This window comes from Sorex fumeus, unplaced genomic scaffold (assembly GCF_029834395.1).
Source record: "Sorex fumeus unplaced genomic scaffold, SorFum_2.1 ptg000002l, whole genome shotgun sequence".
NCBI lineage: Eukaryota > Metazoa > Chordata > Mammalia > Eulipotyphla > Soricidae > Sorex > Sorex fumeus.
In genome coordinates, this window is record NW_026606059.1 from 78,063,167 (window position 1) to 78,084,798 (window position 21,632).

Here is a 21,632-nt window from a genome sequence, read left to right on the forward strand (position 1 = left end):
CAGTCTTTCATTCTGTTGTTAACTGCAATCATTGCATCATACACAGGTTTTATAGGAAACACTGCATCAGAAAAAATAGAAAACTAGTTTTCTAGCTATGTGCAATATTTCCTGTTACAATAGTTATCTTTATGGCACCACATCTTAATTACTGAAAGCTTTTAAGTATTTTATTGCATGTTTGCAGCTCTTCTGCATCAGATTTAAGGGAGTTTGGTTGTGTTTACTTCATACAAAAGTACACTGATCTAAAAATATGTAGTTTTCACATTACATGTATAGAATTCATCCGTTTGGAATGAACACAGATATTTTTATGTTATTGTAAGGACGTTCCATTAAAAGTCTTTCATGCAAGCATTTCAGACTTAGCCTGGTTTAGGCCCATCTCCTTAATGTCCCCAAACCTCCTGTGTATCTCTTATTCTTATTCTTTCTTCAGTTCAGTTCTTCATTGGTTCAAATCATCTTTTTCTAGAGTTAGGTTTTATTTATTTTTCCCTGATCTCATCACCTGAAAAATGAAAGAAATTTTAGATATATTTAAGGGAGTTGCCATTACCAGTCTTCTCTTCCTGTTGACTGAAGTACACTGTCTTGATGTCCAGGGTAGCACCAGCTGTGATATTCTACCATTTAATTCTCAGTACAATGTGGCACGTTTGTGTGGTCTTACTTTTCAGTTTGATGCCGGGTGATCCAACCCAGGGCCTCACCCAAGCCAGCACGTGCTCGTCCACTGGGTCCCATGCCCAGCTAGCTGAGTTCTATGTCATATTAAGATCAGCGTACAATTGAATCTTCAGAACGGTTGCATGTGCAGTAGGTACTTTCCTGCCCACTCCATACCTCGGTATCTATAGTGATAGCCATCCTTTAGAAACTATTAAGGCTCTTGTCTCTGGCCACTAATTGCTAAAAGTATTGTGTGTGGTAAGTAATACATTTTAATTGAAGAGAATTGCAGCAGTGAACTCCACTGCATTGTGTGACTTTAAAGCTGTGAGCTACGTTATTGAGTACCTGGGTTTGTTTTGGAAATGATATAGGAAATTTACTCTTGGTTTCTACAGAGTAAAAGTATAAATGTCGAGATATTTTGAATTCTCATTTTTAATGAGTAAAAGTCGTTACAGATGAGTGGTTGCTACATTAAGGTTGGGTTTCCTGCTTCGATGTTCCGAACGGTCCTCTCAACCTTTCAGCTCTCCCTGTTCTACTTCCAGGGAGGTCTTCACTCCAGAAACCCAAGACTCATATTCATCCAGCTTGGTGTCAAGTGGGCTGTTGCTGCCAGAATAATCTTGTGATTATTTGAGAGATGTATCAGTTTCTTCTGAAGTACAATCAACTGTAGAAGCCTTTGTAGCAGGTGTGTAACAAGACAAGTGCCCAGCTGCTGCCGCCGCTCCTGACGAACGTGAGGGCACAACTGGCCTCGTGCACGCTGCGTGGAGCGCTGTGCAGTTCTTTGGAGCCTTTTGTTCTTTGGCAGCTCTTCATGAAAATGCTCAAACACCGACATGAAGGTGTAAATTCAAAATATTAAGCTTTTTTTCTCCAGCTATGATGTACAAGAGGAAACCTGTTAACACATAGAATTGTACTTACGATGATTGCATTATTATAAACTGGGCTGAGCTTTTCCTCGCTACGTATTGATAAGCTATCTGTGAAACTTGCTTAAGGCTCTTAAGTGGAGAACACTTCTAGTAATTAACTCCAAAGCTTTCATTAAAGTAAATTTGCTCCTGAGTTCTGAAACATTTTGAAAAGGCTCTGCAGTTTACTTAGGATAGAATTTCTAATGCTTAAATAATTTAGCGTCTAATAGCAATTGTGGTCCATAATGTGCTGGTGACAATAAATCCGTCCTGTCTATAATTTATAAGCAAGCCATAAAAAGTAATGCAGTATACTTTGGGAATTAAACCCAGGTTAAGAGCAAGGACATGAGGAGTTGGTGTCATCTGGGTTGGAGTCCGGTTTGTGCGGGGGGGTGGGGGGGGGTGGGGGGGAAGGGGTGCATACCTGGTGGTCCTCAGGGGCTGTTCTGTGCTCTGCTCAGGACCACATGTGAGAGATCAAGCCGCCTTCTCCCCCTAATGCCCTAACCCCGTGCTAGCTCTCCAGCTCGGAGTCTCCATTCTTAATGGTAGTCTTGGTAGTTCTCAGGAATGCCGTATTTAAAATGGAGGTGAGTGGATTGCCTTGATGGAGCCCACATACACACAAACCTCACTCTGCGAAACACACGCACACTTTTTTTGACTCCCTACACTGTGTGACATAAAATTTTGGTTTCACATACCAAGATCAGCCTACCCTTGTCACATGTCAAAGCTTTCTTGATGAAAATAACAGACTTCTCAGTGATACTTTATTTGATTGTGGGTAAGCTGACTTAACATGTGATAGTAAAAGCCTTTTTCTTAAGGTCTTTGTGTTTTGCAGACCCTTTTGAAGGAAGAATTAGTATTTCCTGGGCAGTGCCTTTTATTTTCAACTACTGACAGTTGTGCATTTACTTGCGGATCACTTATGTCTGGCTTTGGGCTCATTTAAAGATGCAAGTGATGGACCGATGGATCGTTTTCAACATGTTTGCAGGGAGTTTGTTGACATCACTACTGCCTTCTAAGCTCTCAGAGTTGTAAAGTCTTGTCCATCTGTCTCCGAGTACATGCTCAGGGCTATGAATTATGGGACTCTACATCTTCAGGGGATATCTGAGATGACAAACAATCACCCACTGTATGTAAAGGCTTTACTAGTATTGGTGTTAATCAGCGATTTCTCAGTATAATTTAGGAGCTGAATCTGTGGTGGTCTCAGGTGTGCTAGCCAATCGCGTCCAGTACTGCCGATGTGTAACGAATGGGGTTTATTTTCACTCAGGGCTAGAGAGCTGCTGCAGCAAGGTTGGGCAGATTATCTTGCCTTGCCGGGAACCCAGGTTTGACCATTGGCATTTTATATGGTCCCTTGAGCGTTGCCAGGAGTAACACCTGAGCTCCCCAAAATTTGTTTCCATCAGAGTAGTTGTGCGATTGAGCCTTGGGTTGTAAATTAACACTGTGGTTCTGGAGTGCGAGTTCAGTGACGCCAGTAAAGCCCTATTCACAGGCAGCGTATCTTACCCTTTAGAGCAAGCTCTGCTTTCCAGTGTCTGTTCATGTTGGTAGTACTATTATTTGTCATCTGTTTTTAGTTTACCCCCAGTTCATTCTTAAAATTTGTTAAAAGTGCACCTTAGCAACAGCTCATGCTTCTCGTGTGTGAAGCCCTGCCCAGTTCCCAATCCCCACAGAAATTGTCCCAGTTCCCCAGAGCTGCTTTAGTGACAGGGAAAGCAATCAGTGGTTTACCTGAGACCTTATTATATATGTCATAGTGGCTGCATGGGTATTTATGTGCATATGCCAAAAATGCATACACATTATATGATGCTCCAATTGTGCTGAGGGCTCACTCCCAGCAGTGCTTAGAAGAGCGTGTAATCTATTTATGAGGCAAATTGAAAATGGAAAAAAGAAAAGATTGGGGTTTTATAGGAGTAGACAAAAGAAGGAATTTGAGACAATGTAAAGTCGTGAAGATTTAAGAGGACATGAGTGAGCCTGAAAAGCATCTTGTTCTAAGAATGGGGTGCACCGAGGAAGCAGGGTTTTTATTTTAAGTATAACCTGATCATCATCTCTAGAGCTAGTGTACTTAACTCCGTTTCTTCAGTTGTAAAATAGAGGTAAATACCCTCCTTATGGTTGCTAAGGGTTTAGAGAATTAATACAGTATAACGTGTTTAGGAGAATGCAAGAACTCTCTTGTTTTTAAGCTAGTTTGACAACAGTGACTCTGGTGGGCCATTATCAATAACCCAGGGTTCCCAAGTAAATACTATATAATAGACATGTATAAGCCACAGACTAAAATTTTTAGTTTTATAAACTAAAATATCTTGATTATATTTTTCATCATCAATAAATGAAGGCTGGTTTTCGTGAAAAAGATTTGTGATGCTAAACTTAGCAGAAAGTTCTTTGTCAAAGTGTTGTCAACTCCGTTTCTGTCATTCTGAAAGAGATTTATTGAACTGACTGAAAATAATAGCTTCTTGAAACAGAAGCTGGTATGTTTTGTGATTAAACCCGAATGGTGTTTCCATTTCATAGCATTTGACTAATACTGTGGCTTACCGAGGGTTTTGTTTCCATGTTGCTAGAAAGCTGACCCGTGGGTTTGGGAACCAATGAAATGTGGAACGATGAAGGTGAGAGAACCATCACCTAAGTTGAATTGTAGTCGTAGAGGAAGGGGAATGAGGAGAAAAAGGCAAAGCAAGGTCACAGGAAAGTCTGCTCAGGTTTTTAAACGGTCACTGAGAACTAGCTATGCCAGTTACTTGTGTGCGTGTGCAGCCACCTGTTGGTACCGGATAGTCAGCCTGGAGGAATTGCCTAAAGTAATTGGAGGATTAATGGCTGAATGTCATTAAGAAAATGAACTTTCAGGGCCAGAGAAATAGGGTGTTTGCCTTGAATGTGGCCAACCTGGGTTTGATCCTCAGCATCGCATTTGGTCCCGGAGTCCCCTGGCAGCGATTACTCAGTGCAGAGCCCGGAGTGCCCCCTGAGCACTGTTGAGCACTGCTGCCCCCCCCCCCCCCCCCCCCAAGAAAGAAACTGATATGCTGCCCCCAGAAGAAGAGTGAGTGATCTGGTGAAGAATACTTTACTTTTTTAATTGGAGAGGGAATTAAAATCTGGAATCTGGAAACTCTTTGAAAATGAGAGATTAGAGTTCAGGGAGAAGTAGTTACAGTAGGTAAGTTGCATCCATTTATGTAATTATATACTGTCTCTCTGGCCCCTCAGCCTAAATTTAAACAGGTTATTGTTTATTTCTGGTTTTTACAACTTCTTTGAGGAATTAGATAGCTAACTGAAGTGTGGGGGGAATTGACCTAAGATCACACAACTCTTAAATGATATACTCCAGGGATGTCGGCAAGAGACCTGCTAAACTTGGTTTCTGGGTTGTTAGCATGTCTCGGGGTTGTGCCCGATGGTGGGGAAGCCCTGGGGAACTGTGTGATGCCAGGGTTCAAACTCGTGTTTCCCACGTAGAGAGCGTGTGCTCAGTCCATTGAGCTCTCTCCACTCCCTGCATTGCTTGCCTGACATGACTCATGCAGCCCGGCTTGAGCTGAATTCTAGCCGTGTGCTTCGAGTTGCCTGACATCCCCTCCAGTTTTGTTACTTCCGTTCACTTTTAGATGATCTTGGAGGTACACTTGTGTACGATTGGCATCTTAATTTGGTCGCTGTACATCACTTTTTCTGTAATGCTGAGCAAAATAGCTTATTTAGAAGAACTCTAAGACAAGGTAATACAGAATGAGTTTGTGGCTGCATAAATAAAGTGTACCCGGGTGGGTGAAACTTTTGCACATGTGCACATTTTCCTTTGCTTTGGCTTCCGGACTTCAGCAGCTGGTACTGGGGCCTTCTGATGTGCTGGGGGAGGGGCAGAGAAGGTAGCTCAGACAGGTGTTCCTGCCCGTTCAGCTGCCTTCTCAGCCGCCGCTTTAAATGAGGTAAAGAACCAGAAAGTGGTGTTTTCAGATCCATGTCTGTTAGCTTCGCCTTTGTAACCAGTTAACTGTGACAATAACACAAAAGATGATGTGACTTTCTTTTGACAGTTTGTTGCATATTCTAAGGACCCAGACATAAGGCTTGGTGGCCGGTCTCTTGTTTTTCCTGGTTTATGACTTTCGGCTTTGTGGAATACGGCTGAGATGAAAGGATTTATTGACGATGCAAACTACTCCGTTGGCCTGTTGGATGAAGGAACAAACCTTGGAAATGTTATTGATAACTATGTTTATGAACATACCCTGGTAAGTATGTCAGTTCGATGTGTTTCAAGTTTCGTTGTAGTTGCTCTTTGCTGGACTGTCTTGCAGTCAGGTACAACTCAGAATGGAGGCGACTAGTATGGTTAGCGGTTTGGGTGTTTAGGGTGGACAAAAGAGGACAGTGAGATTTAGGTCCTGAACTGCTCGAGTAGACAGGCCAGTTTTAACCAGGGAGAGAGAGCAGGATAGGAAATGCAAGGCCTAGTCAGGTTTTCAAAGCAAAGTGTTTCTATTCTCCTATGTTTGCTTAGTGTAATTTTTTGCTCTTGACCAACCTTAAATGTAGGTATACGTGTATGTGTGTATACATGCCTCATTTGTGGCATCTACTCTAATAGTTGTCGTCTTCGTTGTTCTGACTGTAATAGACAGGAAAGAATGCGTTTTTTGTGGGAGATCTCGGGAAGATCGTGAAGAAACACAGTCAGTGGCAGAATGTAGTGGCTCAAATCAAGCCCTTCTACACAGTGAAGTGCAACGCTACTCCAGCTGTGCTTGAGATTCTGGCAGCTCTTGGCACTGGGTTTGCTTGTTCCAGTAAAGTAAGTATGTTTCAGAATTTTGTCACAGTTGCGACCTTTTACACATTTGGAAAACTTCTATACATTTGGAAAAATTTGCTTCTCATTCTGTGATTGCGAAGGTTTTACTGTGACTTAGAATTCTAATCTCTTGAAGTTAAGCAGTAAGAAAAACAGAGCCAGAGACAGCAGGTAGGGCACTTGCCTTTCTTGCAGCTGACTCAGGTATGGTTCATCATCATATGGTCCCCTGAGTGCAAAGCCAGGAGTAACTCCTGAGCATTGCCACTGTACCAAGAAAGTAGTAGTATCCAATTAAAGTAATAATTGGATAAGACGTACTAGAAATTTTGCCTTTTAGATGAATGTTTACAATCTGTTTTGACAGACTGAAATGGCTTTAGTGCAAGAACTGGGTGTATCTCCCGAAAACATCATTTATATAAGTCCCTGCAAACAAGTGGCTCAGATTAAGTACGCAGCAAAAGTTGGAGTGAATATCATGACGTGTGACAATGAAGTTGAATTGAAGAAAATTTCACGAAACCACCCAAATGCCAAGTAAGTTTAAAGCTAGATGCATGAAAACATCTGTTTAGGGTTTGGGTTTGTCTTCTGAGAAAGGCGTTTATGGAGAGTAGTGATCTGTGCTTAGTAGTATTTAATTGACTGCCTGCTTCTTGTGCGATTCAGATGAGATAATGGCATTTGGAATGTGCACTTACCTTTAAATCAATGAAGGAAATTTGTGCAGTAACGAAAATCTCGGTCACCGATATTTTCATAATTCTATTTATACTCCTGTTTAACATTTTGGGAACAGGATATGTTTTGGCCAGTGCGCTTGCCTGTTTTGCCTGAGGGATTGAGTTACTCCTGGTGCAGTTCTTCAGGTGTCTGCTCATGTCTTACGATTTGAAAGTCTGTAAATTCATGGGAGTTCTTTTTAAGGCACTGACACTTCTCTTTGAACTGGGAGCTTATTTTTTAATTTTAAGTCAAGTGAAAAATCTTGCACATTTCCCAAACATTTTAAGATTTTTTGAGTCAATTAAAACTTCAGTTTCAACAAAATCGGTATGTCTGATATACCAGAATATTCTATACCTTCAGAATATGCTAAGGGTATAATTATAGTACACAATCTTTCACTTTAAAGAGCTATTGTGTGTATTACATATTCCTGAAAGTGTATCATTCATATATTTTGTATATAATATAATATGGTCCCCCGCGCACCGCCAGGAGTAATTCCTGAGTGCAGAGCCAGAAGTAACCCCTGTGCATCGCCGGGTGTGACCCGAAAAGGGAGAAAAAAAATTTGTTTGTGCTCTTCCTAAAATGAACCCTGATTTTAGATGTGTACTGTGTTCAGTCATAAATTGAATGACATATTCTTGCTACTGCCACATCCAGTTTAAATAGAACAGTTTTGAAGTAAAATTGTTTTTATTGAATGACGTTTACTTAGATGTGAAAGAGAGAAAGAGAGGATGACATGTTCGAGGGAGAGCACAGGCTTGAAGGAGCAAACTGAGTAATTCTTTTATTAGTTTAGCCCTCACTGAGATTCATCAGGACTCTCTTAGGAAAATGGCCATTACAAGACTCAGTTGGCATTTTTTTTTAATTAATTTATTTATTTATTGAATCACTGTGGGAAAGGTTACAAAGCTTTCAGGTTTATGTCTTAGTCATGCAAATATCAAACACATTTCCCTTTACCAATACTTATTTTTTACCATGAAGAACCCCAATAAAACCCCACCCCCCACCCCTCCCCGTCCCTGTGAGGCAGATGAATTCTAGTTAACACTCTATCTGCTTTGATTAGATTCATTGTTTCAATAAAAGATTCACCACTATTATTTAGAGTTTACCCCCCCCCCCCCCCCCAAATCAGACATGCTGAAAAAGCATTGTGAAGTGATTTGCTTTCTACAGCTGGGTTCAAGAATTAAATGTTGGTTTTGGATTTCTGCTATTTTACCTATTGACCCTGGAAGTATTTCTACTGAAAGTCAGATAGTTAAGAAATTGGTTTCTGTGTTCTGGAGTCGTGGCCGTGCTGGAGAGCCGCTTGCGGGGGGCAACCGGTGGCCTCGGTAGGGCGTGAAGGGCGGAGCAAAACGCCCCCCTTCCCATGAGGTTTTAGTCGCCCCCACACTCCCGGCTCATACCTGCTGTCCACAAGGCTCCCATGTGCAGTTGGCATATTTTTAAAAGTGTTTATTCTTTAATAAAGATCTCCTGACAGTCTTGGTTGTCATGAGTTTTTATGGAAATGCCAAGTATGTTTGAATCAGTGACTTTTGAAAGACGACTGCTGGTCAGACAAGAAAGAACTCCATCTTCCCAGTTACTTAGATATAAGAAATTTATAGGACTGATCAGATTAAGTGGTAAAGGATAAGCTAACAGGAACAATTTAGAGGAAATTTGAGGTATTTAAAACCCTGATATTTTTACTGAAAGAAAATGATGGCATTGCTATTCAATTGAGTCTTTCTAGGTGGACTTTTGGATTGATGGACTTCATTTGAAAGTAATGTTGTCTTCATTTCAGAGCCCAACCCACTCTTGCTGCTCCAACAGAGTCTTAACTTCCTGCATTTTCCAAATTCACATCCTTGTGAGCATCACGCTTTAGGCCCTAATTGCTAGTTTTTTCTCTATACAGGATGGTTTTTCGTTAGGTTCACTTGATTCTTCCGTCGCTGGATTTGGGAGTGCTGGCCGCATAATCAACACAATTCCTACAATCTTCTGGCTTCACATGTGCTGATGATGATGTAAACCAACTCTGCCCCAATCATCTTCCCCTTCTCTTAGGGTCTTACTACATATTGCAACAGAAGATGCTATTGGAGGTGAAGAGGGTAACATGAAGTTTGGCACTACCCTGAAGAACTGTAGGCACCTCTTGGAATGTGCTAAGGAACTTGATGTCCAAATTATTGGAGTTAAGTGAGTATTTGTCTCAGTAGGCTGTTTGTTTGTATATGTGTACCCCCTAATGAAATAAAGTAAGCAGTAATTCAGTTAAGCTAGTAATTTAGTTTACATCTTCAAATTGTTGGAAAGAAGTGTGTTTTTGTTCTCCTTTTCTGATTTTGAGACCGTATTTGGCAGTGTTTGGGGCTTATACCTGACTCCTCAAGGATCACTCCTGGTACTGCCCTGGGAGCCGTGTATGTGGTGCCAGCTGGTGAACCATGGGCCACATCCGCCTGCTGTGTGCTGGAGCGCTCTGGCCTCAGTGTTGAGTTCTTGAATCCTTTGGGGACACTCAGCTAAATGAGTTTTTCACCCTCTTAATTTTATATCTGAGTCCCAGTCTTATTTAGAGCCGTTGTGCATAAAGTGTCAAATTTTGAATTAACCATACTCTCCTAGTTTCACTAGGTCCGCAGAATTATTCATAAACTTGGGTAACGAATCACCCCTACTACATTAAATTATCCCTTAGGCAATTATATTTGAACTTCAAATGTTTGGGAATTGGCCTCATCTTATAGTATACTTGCGTGAGTTTTAGCACATTTGTGTAGTCACTATAACCAAAATCAGGATTCAGTCCACATTTAAATTGAAGCATTCAGAATCTTCAACTATAACTAACAAATATTAGTAATATTCATCTGAATTATATATTCGAATGAAAAATTCAGTTAACTCATTTGTTGCATGTTATATACCATATATACGTGAAGCCCACATCTGAGTCACATGAAGTAAAACATTTTGTTAAAATTTGTTCATAAAAGTGTAGTAATCCAGGGGCTGGAGCAATAGCACAGCAGGTAGGGCATTTGCCTTGGACACGGCTGACCCAGGTTCGATTCCCAGCATCCCATATGGTCCCCTGAGCACCGCCAGGAGTGATTCATGAGTGTATGAACCAGGAGTAACTCCTGTGCATTGCCGGGTGTGACCCAAAAATGCGCAAAAAAAAAAAAAGTGTAGTAATCCAACATTTCCTTACTTCCTTTATGTGTCAGTTGGAACAACATTTGAACAACATCGGAAAGCCTCTAAAACTTAGTGCTGTTTTTATTTCTTTTAGATTTCATGTTTCAAGTTCTTGCAAAGAATCCCAAGTATATGTACATGCACTATCTGATGCCCGATGTGTGTTTGACATGGCTGTAAGTACATTTCATTATATTGTTTTTGTGGGGGAGGGTATGAGGTCTTGGGCCAAATCTGATTGTACTGGGGGTCATTTCTGGTGGTGGTAGGGGGCCATCTGCATAACAGAGTCTGACCTAGGCTTGTAGCCTACCCCACCAACCCCCTTCCGTTCCCAGTGTCCTCTTTGACCCTGTGATTATTTCCCTCTTTTCAGGCCAGTTGCTAAGATTAGCATTCATTGTTAGTCATCTGTGGTATACTTGGATTAAGCTTAGGATGCCCCTCAGTTTTTATACAGACTTTCAGGGTTCAATAGTTACTTTTCTTTTGGTTTGAGGGCACACCTGGCAGTGCTTGCTCCTGGCTCTGTACGCAGGGATCTCTCCTGGCGGGGTTGGGAGACTATTTGGGGTGTCACAGTTTGAACCCAGGTCAGCCTCATGTGCTCCAGCCCCATAGTTACTTTAAGTGGGTGAAGCCTGTGTTAGGCAGTGCAGGTAAATACCAGAAAGATGTGTATGTAATGGCGCATTAATCTCTTGTTAATATAATCCCCAAAAAATGTAATGTATTGAAGATCAGAGCAAATCTCTCTCTCCCCTCAGAAAGGAGCTTTTCAGAATGTATATGTGTTTCGTTACAATCTGGAAATTGATGAGGTGTTTATTTCAATCTCTAGGGAGAATTTGGCTTTACAATGAACATGTTAGATATCGGCGGAGGCTTCACGGGAACCGAGTATCAGCTGGAAGAGGTAAGCTTTGTTAGTTCTGAGCTTCGTAAATGTTTTCCACTTGCTCCCTTTCTGGCCAAGAAATTCAACACGGTTGCCAAATGTACTTTTAGTTCAGTTGTGCAGTTGATCTTTGGTCCTTTTACTTTCAACACCTTTAACTGTGACCAATTTTATTGTAACACTGCCCCCCGCCACCCCCAATCAGTTTTTGTTTCAGAACTTCAGTTTTTTGTTGTTGTTGTTTTGTGCTACACCCACTGCACTCTCTTCAGCCCCAAACCCAGAGCTTAATGAAACTAGTGTTATATTGGAGTAATTTTTTCTGTGTAAGTGGTGGGGGGTGAGGGTATGGTATGTATACCACCCCTAAACCCCCACAATGATAAGGACTTACAAGCTGCTAGCATTCAAGTATTCTAAGAAAATGAACGGGCAATGAGAAGACACATTAGCTTTCAATTTGTTGGGGGGCTGATCCCACCTGGATACTGGGGCGGGTGGTTGCATTTGACTCCAAGGATGGAACCTACATGCAGAGTATGTGCTTAGACCCACTGGGTTCTTTACCACCGGCCTTGAAGTTTAATGAAATTCTTAAAACTCTAATGACACAAAAAGATTCCAGTTCTCTCTCTATCTCTCTTTCTCTCTCCTCCTCTTTCCTCTCTCTCCTCTCTCTCTCTCCCCCCTCCCCTCTCTCCCCTTCCCCCTCCTCACTTTTTAATGAAACTTATTTAGAAAGATGTGAGGGGACAGAAGTGCAAAGTGTGTGTTCAGCAGAGAACATAGACTTCCCCAGAGTGGAAATAAGCACGTGACACCCACGTTCAGGGGAGAGCATGGGCTTAAAGAGCCAGCCCCGTTCATTTGCTTTTACTCTATCCCTGTGGCACAGAAGAATAACAAGGCAGATTTAGCTCTTCACTGTATCACTATATCACTGTCATCCTGTTGGTCATCAATTGCCTCGAACAAGCCCCAGTAACGTCTCCTTTGTCCTAGCCCTGAGATTCTTAAAAAGTGCCACATTCGAGGCTCTTTCAGGGTCAGGAGAATGAGACCCATCATTGTTACTGGTTTTTGGCATATTGAATACGCCACGGGGAGTTTGCCAGACTCAGCCGTGTGGGCAGGATACTTTTGGTAGCCTGCCAGGTTCACCAGAGTAAGAACTAAATAATAAGATGTCTTGTGGCTAGTCTCTGGGTCTTGGCCATTCATGGGATTACACTGGGGGGGGGGGGGGGCAGTTGGTGGGTGTAACGCTTGGAAGGTGGGGGATCTGGGTGGAGGAGGCCCCAGTCCCAATCCAAGCAGGCTTGGAGTCCCACACACCTGGGTTCCTCTGCCAGTCTCTTCATGCGTGAGGCTCGTCATATTTCTTGTGCTCAAAAATATCCACATTCCTTCCCCACCCTCCTTTGTTTATGTGTATGAACTGAAAGTTTGGTTCTTCACTAGGCATAAAAGCATAACTAGTCATCAGTGGGCATTGCCATTGGAGTTAGGGCTTTTCTTTTGTTTGTTTTGGGGGTGGAGGTTGCCCACACCCATTGGGTTATTACTGGCTCTGAATTCAGGAATTAATCCTGGCAGGACTCTGAGGGCCATATGGGATGCTGGGGATCGAACCTCGGTTGGCCACATGCAAGGCGAGCGCCCGCTGCACTGTTGCTCCAGTCCCAGATTTAGGACTTTTTAATTAATGCAATATTTTGATTAAAGATAATGGTTTGGAATCCTATTTGTTTGATGACTGCTATATAAAAGTCATAATCTGAGACTCAAATTATAGTGTCACTGTGTGGGATTATCTGTTCTAACGTTAAAACCATAATGTGTTTTAAATCCCTAGGTTAATCATGTCATCAGCCCTTTGTTGGATATCTACTTTCCTGAAGGGTCTGGCATTAAGATCATTTCAGAACCTGGAAGCTACTATGTGTCTTCTGCATTCACTCTTGCAGTTAATATTATTGCAAAGAAAGTTGTTGAAAATGATAAATTTTCCTCTGGAGGTAAGATTACAGGCAAGACAGTGTGTAAACACACAAAAAAGGACGGCCAAAGGGACGGCAGCGGCCTCTCTCCCACCGCCCGCGTTTGGTAGTCTCGGGCCGTTTTCCCACTCCAGGGAGGTCGATGGCGATGGTCAGGCGGAGGAAGGAAACGGGGGCTAAGCTGGTTGGTCTTAGCAGCAGTTTATTACATGGAAGAAATGCATGTCATGGAGGCCTCAGGAGTCCTCAAGCATGTGCTCCTTTGTTCTCTCAGCTTCTGTCCTCAGCCCCATCTGCCCAGGTTCCCAAATTATAGTGTCACTGTGTGGAAGTGAGAGCCCTGAAATCTCCCTTATGTAGATCATGGCACCTCTAAAGGGTGCGGTATAGTGATGTCATCAAAAGGAGTTAAAGAACATTGAGGGGCAAAACATACCATTGTTTCTTTACATCCACCGGCCAGTAATCTTGGCCTCACCTTTTACAAGCACTTGGATTGGCACATCAAAGACCAGTCTGCTAGAGCTTGGGAAAATACATCTCAAAGATTAGCCTGCCTGGAGCCAGGCATCTCCATCTCCAAGATCAGGGCTGGCTTAGCACCTGGGATCTGCATACCTAAGACCCGCTAGGTTCCTGTGAGATAAGGGAAAGTGCCTCAATATACTGAAATCATTTACTGAAGGCAGTTTGAAGGGGAGAAAAGTTCAGTCTCATCCAAGCTAGTCAGGACACACAGGAAAAGCAGTTTCTAGGGCAGATTCTCATTTAGCAGATCAACTCACACTAGAACAGAATTCCCTGGGTGTGTTTCTCCTCTCCTTGTCCAACAAACATATAAGCATACATAATATAAATCATTTTGTATGGACACAGTAAGAAATACTTTAAGCTTATAGAATTGCTCTCCTAGGGCCATCTCGATCTCAGACTACAGTGCTCAGGCCAGATATCTTTCCTATCCCTAGCAGCAGGATCCTAGTCTCGTCGTTACTTTTGGATCATGACAGCATTTGCCTATGATCAAACTCTTAATCTATAGTTAAGAATCGTCGCACCTTGGCCTGGCCCATCACAATGCCAGGGTAGCACATAACTTACTGGCTTGCCCTGGTTCCATCCAGTCCCACGTCGGGACCCTGCCCTTGGGGTGCTAGGAAGTGAGGGCAACTGAGGCTTAAGTTGAGAAAGCAGATGCCCGGGAGTGAATAATATTCAAGGCCAATTCAATCCTAAGTTATGAAGCATAATATTAATTGTTTTCCTGTATCTATACAAAAAGGACATTGCATTAAACGATCAAAAGACATAAGGAGAGGAGAAAGGCAATATTAACTTGCAGTACAAGTTAGTGTCCTAGAAGGATGAGACCTTACAAATTGGTTGGGGAAGAGAGCGCAAAGAGTAGTCACAGACAAAGTACTGGGAGTGACTCGGGAGCACTGTGATGGGTGCAGCCTGATAAACCTAAGCTCCTTGTAATCCAACAAGAGAGGTGCTTTGTTGCTGAGCTGTCTCCCAGACCCCAAAGTTGTTGTGTTTCCTTTTTTATTAGTTTTTATTAAAAACACCATAATTTACAAAGTCGTTCACTATACAGATGTTTCAAGCACTTAGTGTTGCGACACTCCCAGTGTAGCCTTCCCGTGCCAGTCTCTCATTTCCCTCCCAGTCCCCACCTGCCCTCTTTGAAGGCCCCCAGAGTTTCAGAATACTCTTTGTTTCTCTGAATTCCAGTTAGTTTGAAAGTTATTTTTAATTTTCAGATTCTGCTCATTTGTTAGGATGCTAAAGGACATTATGGGGGTTATGAAATTGTAGGTGTGAGGCCCTACAAACAGGAAAATTGTAGGTGAAATTGTAGCATGGATGGCCAAGGAGCTTTTCACAGTGCTACTGATAGTTTCAGACAATCTCAACTGGCCAGTGGATTAAATATACAGATGACCTCTTTCTCATCCTGTTAACTTCGGTAGTAATGAATTTGATATTAAATCAACCTAAACAAAAACTATTTTTCCCATCTTGCATTATTTTAGAATGTCTTGATTTACAGTAACTCCCGGGCAGTCCTTCATGTACTGCCCCAAATTGGTGTCCTCTTGTGCTGCCATCACTTATGAATGTTTCTTTGCTTTCTTTCCATCAAGGTGTTTCTGGCTCATCCTGTCCTTTCCGTGTCTTAGTTGTGGAATTAGCATTTCTTCTAGGTGCTTTCATTCCTGTTAATAGAGAACGGGATTTCAGCTTAGGTTGTAAGTCTGCAAAAATAATTGCTCAGTGAACAGAACGCACTTGGAAATGTATGTATATTTGAGTGCAGTATGCCACTCAGCATACTATAAAGTGCCTAGAAAAGATTTTCTCCCTTTCCTAGTGCATACTTGCTTAACCCTCAGTGCTCAGAGATAGTGCCCGAGCAGCCAACTCATGCACTACCAGAAACAACACTTAGTCTGTTGTGATGTCTCTCTGGTCCTCCTGGGTGTTTTTGTTTGGGCATGTTTAACATGACGCAGGAAGGCATGCACAACATCCCGGTTAGAGTGTTTCAGGCTCAAAGAGCTCGGGACTAGGATGCATGAACCTTGCTTGCAGAGAGCCCTGGGTTCTAGCGCTGGAACTGCATTCTCCCCCAGGCTGCTGAGTGTGTGCTTCAGAAGGAATAAGTACATCTCTCACATCTTAGCAGCTTTTTTTCTAAGGTGGTAGTGGGGGGAGGGGGGTGTTCCATTGCAGATTATTCGGGACTGCTTGATTTAAATGAAATTATGATGCATATTTTTTTTTCTTTTTAAAACATTTTTGTTGTTTTTTGTTTTGTTTTTGGCCCACACCCTGTGGTGCTCATGGCTAATTCTGGTCTGTGCTCAGGGATTACTCCTGGCAGGGCTTCGGGGACCATTTGTGGTGCTGGGGGTCAAAACTTCTGTCTTGGACAAACGCAAAGCAAACTCCCTTTCCGCACTGTCCAATCTCTCCAAGTCCATTGTAAGATAACATAGATCCAGTATAATATGGAACCATTTTGTTCTGTGCTTTTAAATCAATATTCCACTATGAGAGTATATAATTTACCTGTTCCATTACTGATAAACACTAGTCTTTTCCAGTTTAGGACTATTAGAAATAATGCTGTTACAGGGCCTAGGGAACAGTGCAGGGTTGAGAATTCTTGCCTTTCAAGATACGGTCTTGAGTTCACATCCCAGTGACCTACATTCAGCTGCACAGTCCTGGCGGTGCTGGCACCACAAGCCATTTCTGGTTGTCATCAGTCAAGATGTGCAGCGCCCTCAGCTAGGAAGTAGCAAGTCAAACCGCCGGGCTTGTGAGCCACCCTCAGTCTTCAGACGGTGGCAAGGGAAGAGCGGAAGGAGGGGGAGACATTGGGAAAATGCCACAGTGCTTGGGGCCAGAGAGATGGGATGGGCAGCAGGGATGGCACTTGCCATGCATGCAGCAGACCGGCTTCGATCCCCGGCACCCCATAAGGTACCTCAAGTCCCACCAGAAGCCCTCAGCACTGCTGGGTGTAACCCAAAAACAGCAAACCCTAAACAAGACCAAGACCCCAGCGCTACGTGGTCCCTGCTCCGTGTTCAGCCCTAGAGGTCCTGACCCCACACGCCACACCCTCCAGCGGGGGATGGGCCCCTGGGACCCCACACTACAAACACTCCTATGTAAATCATGTTGACAGATTTCAGTTGCTTTGCAGATGTGATTAAGAGTGGTTGCTAGGTCATGAAAGTTAAGCCTTTCCAAAGATTTCAACATGCTATTGCTACTTAAGCCCACTGGTGGTGGGGGAGGGGTGTTTGAGAGTACACACACGCAAGTTTTGGTGTATCCTGACCTTGTCTGGTTTTTGGTTTTGGTTTTGGTTTTTTGCTTTTTGGGTTACACCCAGCTGATGCTCAGGGGTTACTCCTGGCTCTGCACTCAGGAATCACTCCTGGCAGTGCTTGAGGGACCATGTGGGATGCTGGGAATTGAACCCGGGTCGGCCGGTGCAAGAAGGCAAACGCCTTACCCGCTGTGCTATTGTTCCAGCCCCATTGGCTGGGTTTTTTGTTTTTTGTTTTTTGGTGGGGTTTTGGTTTTTTTTTTTTTGTTTTTTTGGGGGGGTATCGTATTGGCTTCTGGGCCATACCAGAGGTGCTCAGGGCTTACTCCTCAGTGCTTGCCTGGGTTGGAGCCCCGGTTGTCCAGTAGGCATGGCAAGCACCTTCACCGCTGTACTATCCGGCCTCTCTGATAGCTCATCGTAGCCTTTGATTTACTTTCATTTTTTCACTGATGCAGTAAAGCGCTTGATTCATATATTCCTTGGTTGGCTTCCTTTGTAAAAATGTAGGTTTGGCATTTTAGTATATATCAATGTGTTTCCTAAGTTATGTAAAAATTTTGAAAGTCTGAGCTATATGAGTCGTTAATATTTTATATGCTATATAGTGACTACGTTTACTACCATTTCATATTTATCTGTTTCTCTTTCAGTAGAAAAAACCGGAAGTGATGAACCAGCCTTCATGTATTATATGAATGATGGTGTTTATGGTTCTTTTGCAAGTAAACTGTCTGAGGACTTAAATACCATTCCAGAGGTTCACAAGGCAAGTCATATAAAAAAAAAATCAAAGCTTATTAGGCAGTTTATAAACTGCACTGTTGTTCTTAATGCACATACCAACTTTTGGAGAAAGATTTTAGGATGCAGTGGGAAGGGATAGGGGATTTTGCCCTTTTGGAGGACATGGCCCCCTGGCAGCAGCCCTCTGCTGCCTAAAAGGAGAAGGGCTTTTACCACCTCGTTGGCTCTGAGACCCTGAAAGGTGCCCCCGTCTTCTAACACATTCAGGATCTGCTTGAGCAAAAACTGAATTTCCAAGCAACTTTTTCTTTCTTGCAGAAATACAAGGACGATGAGCCTCTGTTTACAAGCAGCCTTTGGGGTCCATCCTGTGATGAGCTTGATCAGATTGTGGAATGCTGTCTTCTTCCTGAGCTGAATGTAGGAGATTGGCTCATCTTTGATAACATGGGAGCAGATTCTTTCCATGAGCCATCTGCTTTCAGTGATTTTCAGAGGCCAGCAGTTTATTACATGATGTCATTCAGTGATTGGTAAGGAGTCTAAAGCATCCTGTATTTGAGGGGCTGGAAAGAGAATACAGTGGGTGGGCACTCGCCTTGCACTGACCGACTGGCTTCGATCCCTAGCACCCCACCTGAGTAACCTTTGAGCATCGTTGGACGTGGCCCAAAAATACAAAAACAAAACGTGAACTAAAGCTTCCTGTATTTGAGGTGGAGTAAAATGATGGCTAACAGGGGCTGGAGCGTGGTACAGTTGGTAGAAAACTTGCCTCGTATGTGGGCATCCTGGGTATGATCCCCAGAGGCCCCGGGGCCACTCTGAGAGACAGTATAGGGAATAAGGCCCTCACTTTGCATGTAACGATGCTAGGAATGGTCCCTAACACAGAGCCCTAAGCTGTGGCCTAATATAAAACACGTATGTGTGTGCATGCGCACATGCCAACCATTCTTCTGTTCCATGCTCCCAAATAGTCGCCCTTTATTTAAAGGATGAAGATGTTTTGTAGTCTCATTTTACTGGTTGTGTGGGTTTGTTCTTAAATGTGGGGCTAATACAGTTTTTTTCTTTCTTCGTAGGTATGAGATGCAAGATGCTGGAGTTACTTCGGACACGATGAAGAACTTCTTCTTTGTGCCTTCTTGCATTCAGCTGAGCCAGGAAGAGAGCTTTCCCACTGAAGCTTAAACAGGCATTAACGCTTCTTTAGATCTGAAGTTGGCAGGTTAAACTTGTCTGGTCTACATTCCAGAATGGGGGAAAAATCTGATCTTATTCTGTTTATTCTCTTGAAAACAAAAACTTAGTAGTAGCTATTTGGGACCAGACAAAATCAGCTCTCATCATATTTCATTGGGAATAATTGGGAGATTTAGATAATGTATCCAGATTAAAACTTATCAGTTTGTCCTACCCCTTAAGCGTTTAAAATTAAAATATGCAACAAAATGGATGACTTAGTGGAGATGGAAGCCCATTAATTGGGTTCCCCATTAAACCGTTTACATACAAGTACACAGTTTTTATACTAAGGATTCGTGTTTAAAAGTCTTGTAAAGTTAATGTCTTTCACCCAGCTAGAGCAAAATGTCAGTGGAAGACCAGTGTGACTTCATTAGATACGTTTAGTGTATTTAGAATGTGTGAATTTGTGCTTTGAACTGTAGTTAATAAATGTAAAATTGCATCATAGTATTTGTTGTACTTGACCTAATGTAACCCTTGTATGATTGCAATAAATATTTGTGTAGATTTTACTGTTTTTTCAGCTAAAACTTGGGAAAGGGGCTAGCTAGCAAAGGTAGTTTTGAAATAGATGTGTATATGGACTGTTTTGAAGGTTCTTTTCCTTTATAGCCCATTTCAGTTTAGTTTGGCTCAGTACATTTTTCAGTTATTTAATTAGTAATTTAAGTAAAATGTTTGGTAAATCATTGTGAAGTTCAGATTCATTATGGAGAGTTGATGTGCAGTAAGCATGATGTTTAACAATTTTAACACCAAAAAATGTTAATCCTGCATAAAGCATTTGTAATAATAGGTGTTTCTGTATAGATAGAATGCAATCGCGTACCTTAGTAAATCTTTGGAATCATAAATCCGTTTGGCTGAAATGGAAGATTCTGTTAAAAACTTTGAATAAACCTGGGGGGAGGGAATTAAAGTTGCAGAGAAATCTGCAGCACACTGAAACTTAAAGGGCTGCATCTTTATCCAGAAACCTGTTGCTCTTTTGCACAGAATATTTAAATGCAGAGTTATTTGGGGTTGGGATGAAGCACACCTGTTTTTTTTCTCAGTTACAAGTGATTTTAATCTTTAGGGGGGTCTTTTTCTTTTTTCAAGCTACTCACTTAGTTTCTTATTTCCCATTTGTTCAGCTTAGTAATTACTTTTCATACTAAAATTCCATGGTGATGGGGGAAGAAAATTCGCATCAGCAGCTGAGTTGTTCGTTGCAAGGAATTTGTATTGTTCACTGCTAGTGTATTAGGAATCCTAGATCTCAGAATCACAATAGTAATAAACAACAGGAGTCACTTTTTCCTAACTTCTTCCATGTTTAGATGTGGAATTTCTGTCTCCCAAGAGGAAACGTGACTTCACTTTGGTGCCAATGGACAGAAAATTCTACCTGTGCTACATAGGAGAAGTTCGGAATGCATTCAATAGCTGGTTTATTCACGCCTTGATTTCAAGGTGAAATGAAATTGATCAGGAGTCTAATAAATTTCAGTCTCTTTAAAACCAGTAGGTGCTTAATCTTTTTGATTTGATTAATGCCCATCTGAATGTCATGGGTTCTGTTAATAAAAAAAAAATTTTTTTTAAAAATTAAGGCCCCAGTCCATTGTCGTTTAATTTCCCTTGGACTTTGCCAAGGTATAAATGGGGTTTTATGCAAAATTCCAAGCTACCATGCAACTTTTTTAAACCGTGAATGAAGAATTATTCCCACCTTTCTTTTCATGTTGTGCTTTGTGGTCCAAGAAATGCCAAACCTTTGAAAATGGTACAACTTTGAGTCTTTGGCTTGACTATACAGTTTTGAGCTTCGTGGTTTTGACATATCCATAGAACCGTTCTATGTGCAAGAACTCAAAATTGTAGGTATCACTTGTTAATGATGAGGTGACTTTAAGCAATGTCTGTATTGTATTTGAAGACTGTTTGCCATAATTTGAAGTTTGACCTTATGTATTTGAATTTGGTATGCTAAAAATACTGAATTAATGTAACAATTCTTTTTTAAAAACAATATTGTAATCTCAGTTCAGAATTTAACTGAAAATATAAAACCCAGATGATTTCTATATAGTAAATTGAACTGTAAAGGTAACTTGTGTGTGATTCTGAATACACAGATAAAATGCTTTTATTCCTCCTGTTTTACTTTGACTTCTACCGTGGCAGTTGAAATTTTACATACCTGCTTGATATGTATATAAACTTGCAAGCATTATTGAAGAATCTCATTTGCTTTATTATAAAGGAACATGGAATCTGACAGTGTTGGGTATTCTGTATGGAACAATGGTTTTGACAAAGCCCAAATGTGTGTGCCAAGATTTCTGGAGCCATACTTTCCAGATATTTGCCAGTCTTGACAATTTTAATCTTACACTAAATAAGCCAGATCTATATAGTTAACTGTGTGTCCCAAATAGATCTGGGCTCATGGAAAAGAATGGGTTCAAAAGGCATGTCCCCGGCCTTT

The 21,632-nt window shown here is 41.9% G+C and overlaps 1 protein-coding gene across 3 annotated transcripts in view; it reads left to right on the forward strand.

The window, feature by feature from the left end:
- AZIN1 (antizyme inhibitor 1) overlaps nucleotides 1–20,740 on the forward strand; it is a 29,813-nt gene extending 9,073 nt beyond the window's left edge. Inside the window, exons 3-13 of one of the 3 annotated variants that reach the window (XM_056138611.1) lie at nucleotides 1,227–1,372; nucleotides 5,705–5,902; nucleotides 6,289–6,462; nucleotides 6,830–7,002; nucleotides 9,274–9,408; nucleotides 10,508–10,589; nucleotides 11,255–11,329; nucleotides 13,167–13,329; nucleotides 17,815–17,930; nucleotides 18,227–18,441; nucleotides 18,994–20,740. In XM_056138611.1, coding sequence (XP_055994586.1) covers nucleotides 5,801–5,902; nucleotides 6,289–6,462; nucleotides 6,830–7,002; nucleotides 9,274–9,408; nucleotides 10,508–10,589; nucleotides 11,255–11,329; nucleotides 13,167–13,329; nucleotides 17,815–17,930; nucleotides 18,227–18,441; nucleotides 18,994–19,102 — 1,344 coding nt within the window. In that variant the 5' untranslated portion in view covers nucleotides 1,227–1,372; nucleotides 5,705–5,800 and the 3' untranslated portion in view covers nucleotides 19,103–20,740. The remainder of the gene's footprint in view (nucleotides 1–1,226; nucleotides 1,373–5,704; nucleotides 5,903–6,288; nucleotides 6,463–6,829; nucleotides 7,003–9,273; nucleotides 9,409–10,507; nucleotides 10,590–11,254; nucleotides 11,330–13,166; nucleotides 13,330–17,814; nucleotides 17,931–18,226; nucleotides 18,442–18,993) is intronic. The other 2 variants (XM_056138697.1, XM_056138545.1) reach the window with 2 other exon arrangements.
- Nucleotides 20,741–21,632: the final 892 nt, after the last annotated feature.